This window comes from Egretta garzetta, unplaced genomic scaffold, assembly GCF_000687185.1.
Source record: "Egretta garzetta isolate BGI_Z169 unplaced genomic scaffold, ASM68718v1 scaffold143, whole genome shotgun sequence".
Lineage (NCBI taxonomy): Eukaryota > Metazoa > Chordata > Aves > Pelecaniformes > Ardeidae > Egretta > Egretta garzetta.
In genome coordinates this window covers 1178432-1185706 of record NW_009259310.1, presented here as the reverse complement: position 1 = coordinate 1185706, position 7275 = coordinate 1178432, and the positions used below count along the sequence as shown (strand labels likewise).

The following is a 7275-nucleotide window of genomic DNA, read 5'->3' as shown; positions in this document are numbered from 1 at the left end:
GGCGCCGTGGCCACTGTATCTTGGCACAGCCCCGCCGGCTGCTGGGTGACTGCCTTCTCTTTGCACAAGCCCTTGATGGCCGAGTCAGGCTGGAACCTGCTGGCCACCCGGGGGTGCTCCTTGTCAGCCTTGACAGCGAGGAAGGTTGCCAGGTCGAGGTCGAGCATGGTGACACCGCCACGTGGCGTGGGCGTATTTTGGCGGCACTGCGGGCAGGGGATCCAGTGCTGCTCATTGGCGACGGCGTCAAGGCGTTTCAGGCAGGCTTGGCAGAAGGTATGGCCGCAGTAGAGCTGGCGCGGCAGCCGGCTGCACAGGTCGTAGGAGGAGTAGCAGATGATGCACTCAACCCTCTGGCTGCCCCGGCTTGGGGTGCGCGAGTGTGCCCCAATACACAGCCCTTCCTCCTCCGCCCGGGGGCTGCTGCTGGCCTGGGACATGCTGGGGAGGGTGAGAGGAGCCGTCAGACCCATGGCCAGGGTGTGGGATGCCTCCTCAGAGTGCATCTAGTGCGTGGGAGATGTGGGGACCAGCCCAATGGAGTGGGTTCCCTGGGGCATTGGGCTCCCTGCCCTGCATCCCTCCCTGCCACCTGCCTGCCCCGCGGAGAGCCCTGCCAAAAAAGCAGGACCTCACCAGTACAGATGGTTCTGCCTGCATCCAAGGGGGATGTGTTTTCCCTGGTGCCACCCCTGCATCTCTGCCAGGAGGTCTGCCAAATGGCACTTATGTCCCAGGGTGGATGGGGGCTGGCTGGACCTCAGCAGCCTGCCCAGGCAGTGGGTTGGTGGGGAACATGAGGTGGGCAGGAGCCTGGCAGCTGGGTTGGCAGGGGAGCAACCCAGAGGTGTAGGCAGTGCCGCAGCCAGCTCCTTGCCATCCCCAGGCTATGCCAGTTGCCCTGGCATGGCTGTCAGCAGCAGGGGACGGGCACACAGGCTGACGGGGAGGAGTTGAGGGGTCCAGCCCCACCCTAAGGGGGTCTGGTACCCACCAGCATATTTGAAAACCTCTCCTGGAAGCTGCCAAGACCCCACTCCCTCTGTACAGGTGACCTCAAGCATTTTGATACACACAGGCATCCCTCCCCTCCTCCCCTGTCCCCCATCCCTACCTGTCCCAAGATGCTCCCCTCAGGCCCTCAGGGGAGGTGGCAGAAGGGCTGTGCCTTCCCGGGGGGCCGCAGCAGTCCCATGGGGAGCATGGGGGGCCTGAGCCACCAGCAACTCCCCAGCCAGGTCCTGGTGGCTGGTGGTGGCTGTAGCAGTGGGAAGGGGCTCACCTTTCAGGGACAGGCGTGCTACCAGATCTGCTGCCAGGAAGCCAGGCCTGGGAGATTGGGTTACGAGCACCCGGATAACAAAGATCCCTGAAATCTAAGCCCCAGGAGCACTCGTTAACCATCCGCCTCTGCTTCATTAGCAGAAGAAACTGTCCCCGTGAGGCCAAGGAGCTCTGGGCTTCACTGTGGGCAGAGCGAGCTTGGACAACGGCTGTACCTGGGCAGCAGTGGTGGAGTCTTCCACATCCTCGGCTACACCCCATGGCCAGGAACATCTGGGCAGATGTTGGCCAGCAGAGATACCCCATCGCGCTCCAGCCCACACATCCCCAGGTGGTCTGGGCCGCAGGGGACGGCTGCAATGGTGGTGGGAGGGCACAGCAAGGCTCCAGGCTCGTGGGGGTGGAGGGGCTGGGGCTGGTGCAGGGACATGGTGGCTCCAGTCTGGTCCAAGCCGGCAGTGGGGGGTGGTGGCCCTTGTCCAGGGCCTGGGGGTGACTGCTGCCACAGACACATCCGTGACCTGCCCCTGCTCTTCCAGCTGGGGCTGCGGGCTCTCACGCTGGGGGCTGAGTTACCCTCGGCTTCACCAGGGACGATGCTCACCACCAGTCGGGGGAGAGCCCAGCACCCATCAGTGACACCTGCAAGGCTCACACCCATGCATGACCCAGGGGAGGTGACAGCACCGGGTGGTGGTGGGCTCAGTCCCTGCAGCTCTGGGCCCAGCAGCAGCTGCAGGCTCTGCACAGAGTGTGCGCCAAGCAGGGGGAGATTTAAAACGAGGGCTGTGGTAGGGGGACAGATCCTGCACCCGGGATCCTGGGGGAGAATAGCACATCCCGGAGCCAGGGCAGGGCTGCCAGGGCACCCAGCAGCACTTCGGCGTGGGAGCAGGAGAGGGCAGCAGCTCCCACTCCAGGCAGGAGCAGGCAGCAGTGCAGGCAGGGAGTGGGCAGCGCTCTCCTGTCTCCGCAACCCTCGGGCCATGCTTCCAGCACTCCTCGGCAGCAAGAGTTGGGGGGTTCAGAGACCGAGACCCTCACAGGGTCACAGGGCTCTTGCAGAAAAACTCGACCCCTCGACGCCGGTGTGGGGGAGTGAGGCAGAAGAGGCGGCAGCACAGCACCTTCGGGGAGCAGTGGCTGTATCCTGACACAGGAGCCTGAGACATGTCCTGTCGCAGGTTTCCCCAGGCAGCGCACATGGCATGTGTGTGCCCATGGGTCCCTAGGCGCAGGGATGGCACTCGATGGCAGGGCTTTGCCCTCCCCTTGCTGGGCTGGCGGCAGGCAAGGGATGGCGGGGCAGCCGGCTTGGGATGGGGCTGAGCTGGGGACCTTGGTTTTGGCCAGTGGCTGAGGTGGGAGCAAGGGCCGCGTGCCCAGGGTGGATCAGGAACCAACTGCATGGGATTCCCACCACGCCCTGGCATCTCGGGGTACTACCCTGCATGGGGCAGGCAGCAGCGCCCCAGGTGCCAGCAGCCAGGGCAGAGCTGTCGCCCCGACAGGCACAGCGTGCTCCCCTGAAGGCCCCATGCCCGGTGACGTGTGGGCAGCCGGGTGCCTGGGGATGTCCAGGTGTGTCCCAAAGCTGGCAAGAAGTCACTCTCCCACCCAAAGCATGGTGGTGGCCTTGGCCGCGCGGCAGGCGAGGGATGGCGGGGCAGCCGGCTTGGGATGGGGCTGAGCTGGGGACCTTGGTTTTGGCCAGTGGCTGAGGTGGGAGCAAGGGCCGCGTGCCCAGGGTGGATCAGGAACCAACTGCATGGGATTCCCACCACGCCCTGGCATCTCGGGGTACTACCCTGCATGGGGCAGGCAGCAGCGCCCCAGGTGCCAGCAGCCAGGGCAGAGCTGTCGCCCCGACAGGCACAGCGTGCTCCCCTGAAGGCCCCATGCCCGGTGACGTGTGGGCAGCCGGGTGCCTGGGGATGTCCAGGTGTGTCCCAAAGCTGGCAAGAAGTCACTCTCCCACCCAAAGCATGGTGGTGGCCTGGCTCACCTGCCGCAGGGCGAGGTACGGAGCAGGCAGGCGCCAGTCCCTTGGGCCATAGGAAGCCCTGCCCCAAAGGGCTATGGGGTGAGAGGGATGGGCCTGGCTCCGTGCACAACTGGGGGTACCCCGGCACTGCCTGGGGGCAGCGGCCCCCCCTTGGCTGCCTCTCCTTGCAGAAATGTGCACACACACATGCACCCTGCCTGCTCTCCTACCCTGCTCCAGCCCCTGCCCATCAGCCCCCGTGTCCCCTTCCCAGATGCCAGCAGAGCTGCGTCCTGTCGAGGGGTTGTGCCCAGTTGCCCTGGGCCACTTCTGCCCATTGCTTGCAAGCCTCTGTGTGCCCCAGCTCACCCACCCTGCATCCCACAGGCAGGACTTGGGGTGGGGGGAGCCCTTGGTGACACCAAGGGGCGCGCTGCTTGAAACCAGCCTCCAGCCCCGCTGGGCTCCATGAGCCCTGCAGAAACACCCGAAACCGGGCACAGGGAAGGCATATCTGCAATCAGCAGCAGCATGTGTGGGTGGGAGATGTCTTTCCCTGTTCCCAGGACTCATCCCTGAGAGCTGAGAACCTTTGGCACGGCAGGGCAGGGAGCGGCACCCTCAGGGGAGTGCAAAGGTCTGATCCAGATGAGCCAGAGCCATGCACACTCCACACACAGGACGTAGCAATCACCCAGCACAACCCTCCATACCCCTGAGCACCCTTTGAAGAGGAAACACACCCAGGGAGCATCCATGGGACCCTGCACGCAGCTGCCCGTGTCACCCAGGGCCCTGTCAAGGTCTGAGGCAGCATCCCATGCCCTCCCCTGCTCATGCCCCCGGCCTTCCTGCTGCCTCCAGCTTAATCATTGCCCGGGTATCTGGCAGGCAGCACTCTGCCCAGCCTCTCCCAGCTTGTTTGCCATTGCCCCAAGGTTAGGCAGAGCGAAGGGCAGCAGTGACACATGGCACTGCCAAGCAGATGCTGCACCCTGCCCGGGCCAGGCCAGCACATCCCTTGCCCCTCAGCCCCCCTCCTGCCAGCCTACTGGCCCCAGGACTTGGCCGAAGGCTCCATGCACCCTTTGGGGACAGTTTTCCCTCCCCAAGCCGTCATGTGGTGGCTGGGCTCTGCAGCAGGGCAGGGCTGGCCTCGGGGCCAGGAGAGCAAACAAGGGGTGACTCTGCCCACCCCCACGCCAGCACTGCCCGCGGTCCAGGCAGGGCAAACAAGAGCACTCCTTGTGCAGGGCGGGCGGCAGGGGCTGCATCCCTGCCAACCTCCTCCTGCAAGCTGCATACCCCTGGCCACCCACCACTATGGGACCTGGGCCAGGCAGGGGGGGAAGTGGGGGGCCAACTGGCAGGGCTCTGCCCTGCACCTCTGCCACCCAGCCCAGAAGCTCCCAGGGGTGGTGGGATTTCAAGGCTGGTGGGCTTCCAGGCAGTGGTGGGCTCCTGGTGGTGGTGGGATCCTGGTGGTGGTGAACTCCAAGCAGTGGTGGACCCCAAGTGCTGGTGGGTTCCCAGTGCTGGTGGGTTCCCAGTGCTTCTGGGCTCCCAGTGCTGCTGGGCTCCCAGGGGGTCACAGCCAGCTGGGGCAGTGCCACAAAGCCCACCCAGCTGGCCCAGCCAGGAGCCTACACCTTCCCCAGTCCCTCCCAAAGCCAGGCTCTCTCCTTCCAAAAGACAGGCCAGGCATCCAGCCTGGCAGGGTCGGGCTGAGCACCAGACAGTGTCCCCGGGCAGGCAGGAGCAGGCTGTACTGGAAAGGCCTGGGCAAGAGGAGCACTGGGCCCAGGCAGCAGCAAGCTGAAGAGCTCAGCGTGCCACTGCTGCTGCCGCAAGTCAGCAGTGCAACAGTCAAGCCTGGTTTTGAGGGGAGAGAAGAGGGCTGTGTGCCCCCGGCACTGCCCTTATGCAACCTGCCAGGATAAGCAAGAAGTAACCACGGGAATCCCAGACAACCTAGGGTGGAGGGAAGAGGCGTACCTTGGCAGGGGAGGAGATGGCTGTAATTTTATTTGCAGCACCCTGAAGTCATCTGCTAACACACGTGCTCTTTCCAAGCCTCTGCCCCTGCAGACCAGGCAGCTCCTGCAGAAGCTGCAGTGCTTACGCAGCTGCTGCCTGGCAGCGCGGCCGCCCGTGCGATGCCAACACAACAGCGGGCTTGTTCCAGGTCGGCGGCGCCAGCCCCAGCCGAAAACCCAGTCTGGAGCCACCCCAGCATGCTGCAAAGAGGCCAGCAGGCTCCTCGCTCACCTTCCTCAATGCCCAGGGGGTCGCAGAAGGCGAACGATGGGGGTCTGCATCCGAACAGGGTGCCCCAGTGCTACCCTGTTGCTGGAGCTGACACCAGCCCCAGCCCCGACACGGTGTGGAGCCCTGAGACGAGGTGCAGATGGGGTGAGGGGCTGTGCCCAGCACCCCGCAAGCCTGGCAGGAGGAACCAAATGGGGCCGGGGGTTTCCTGGCACTGGGAAGCTAACACCCATAACCACGCCGTGCCGTCAGGTGCTGCCCTGGAGCGCTGCCCTGGAGCGCTGCCCAGCACTCTGCCATGCTTTGTCTATCTGTCCTTCCTGCCTCCTTCCCATGGGCTGCGTGGCGAGGAGGGGTGGCACACAGCTGGAGCTTGGTGCAGGGCGCTGCAGTATCTCCATGATGCTGTGGGTGGGGGACCGCGCAGTTCTGGGGAGGTGGGTCCCCATCCCAGCCTGGGGGCATGTCCCTGGCTCCTCTCCACTGCTCCAAGACAGTGACAACGATGCCCTCCGCCATGTGCACAGGGCTGCCATCGTCACACAGGGCTACCCTCCGACAGGCAGGCAATGCCTGCACCCTCCCCAGAGCTGGAGGTTTCCCAGGGAGGGCAGACTGGCAGGGTCAGTGTACAGGACTGCAGGCTCAAAGTGCTGCCCCATCCCCGGTGTAGGCACTTCTTGGTGGCATTTGCATTGGCACACATCATCCTCAAGGCTCCCAGGCCTCAGGGGGCAGGGGGGACCTGTCCTTCTCCCCCACACCCCACACTGGGCTCTCAGGACCTGGCAGGTACCCATCACCGGCATATCTGGCTGCAGAGCTCAAGGGTGAAAAGCAACGGCAGAGTCCAGCCAGCGCCACCTCCCAGCTGCCAGCTCTGCCGGACACCAGGGCAGCTCCCTGGGGTGCCCCGGCCAGGCAGCGATGTCCCTGCGGGGCCACCTGGCCCCATCCCATGGTCAGCACATCCCGCAGGTGCAGAGAGGGCCCTTAGGAGACGACACAGCAGCACCTTCTGCGGCAGGGGCAGCACTTGCAGCAGCCACATCCCCTGCTGGCCTCCTGCTCCTGGCCCTTGGGTGGCTTGTCCAGGGTGACAGTGTAGAAGGAGTTGGACGATTCCCCGTTGGGCACCCTCAGGCTGGCATAGGGGTTGTAGGGACGGGACCAGGACTTCTCTGTGGAAATGGTTGGGCTGTTCCAGCTACCAGTGGGGTCTGTCTGCTCCTCTACGCTGCAGGTGGGTACGGCTGCAGGGTTGGCGATGACGGTGGGCTCGTCCTTCAGGTAGTGAGTGATGAAGCTTTGCTGGAACTGTTCCCGTGGGATGTTGACGCTGGCATAGGGGTTCTCCAGGCTGATACCACGATCCATCTCCTTGCTTTTCATCAGCACACGTGGCCTGGCTGGCATTGCCCACCCCCTGCGAGACAGAGACCAGGGGTGTGGGAGGTGTCAGTGCTGGGGCTGTTCTCATGGCTCGGGGAAGGGACCCCCAGCAGACCCCACTGGTTTGGGAGCAGGGTTCAGAGCTGTGCTTCCCGCTCCCTACCAGCCCCAGGGGACCCCGACGTGCAACCTGGACACTCTGGCCGTGTGGCCCTGATGGCTGAGACGGGAGGGGAGGCAAGAGAAGGTGACACCTGGGCAGGGAGGCATGGGGTGGGCAGGGGTGCTGGGCGGCGGGAGGGGGTGCTGGATGGGAGACAGGGTGCAGGTAGGGCAGTGGGGTGGGG

At 64.8% G+C, this 7275-nt stretch overlaps 2 protein-coding genes across 2 annotated transcripts in view; both read right to left on the bottom strand.

Moving 5' to 3' along the window:
- RNF224 (ring finger protein 224) overlaps window positions 1-440 on the bottom strand; it is a 1691-nt gene extending 1251 nt beyond the window's left edge. Inside the window, exon 1 of the mRNA XM_035891924.1 lies at window positions 23-440. Coding sequence (XP_035747817.1) covers window positions 23-440 — 418 coding nt within the window. The remainder of the gene's footprint in view (window positions 1-22) is intronic.
- A 6089-nt stretch (window positions 441-6529) lies between these two features.
- Window positions 6530-6913, bottom strand: CYSRT1 (cysteine rich tail 1). The gene has a single exon (XM_009636329.1). The coding sequence runs from the start codon at window positions 6911-6913 to the stop codon at window positions 6530-6532; it is 384 nt and encodes a 127-aa protein (XP_009634624.1).
- Between the last annotated feature and the right edge of the window lie 362 nt (window positions 6914-7275).

Coding starts and splice junctions, on each gene's coding strand:
- CYSRT1 (XM_009636329.1), bottom strand. CDS start 6,913: ATGGATCGTGGTATCAGCCTGGAGAACCCCTATGCCAGCGTCAACATC.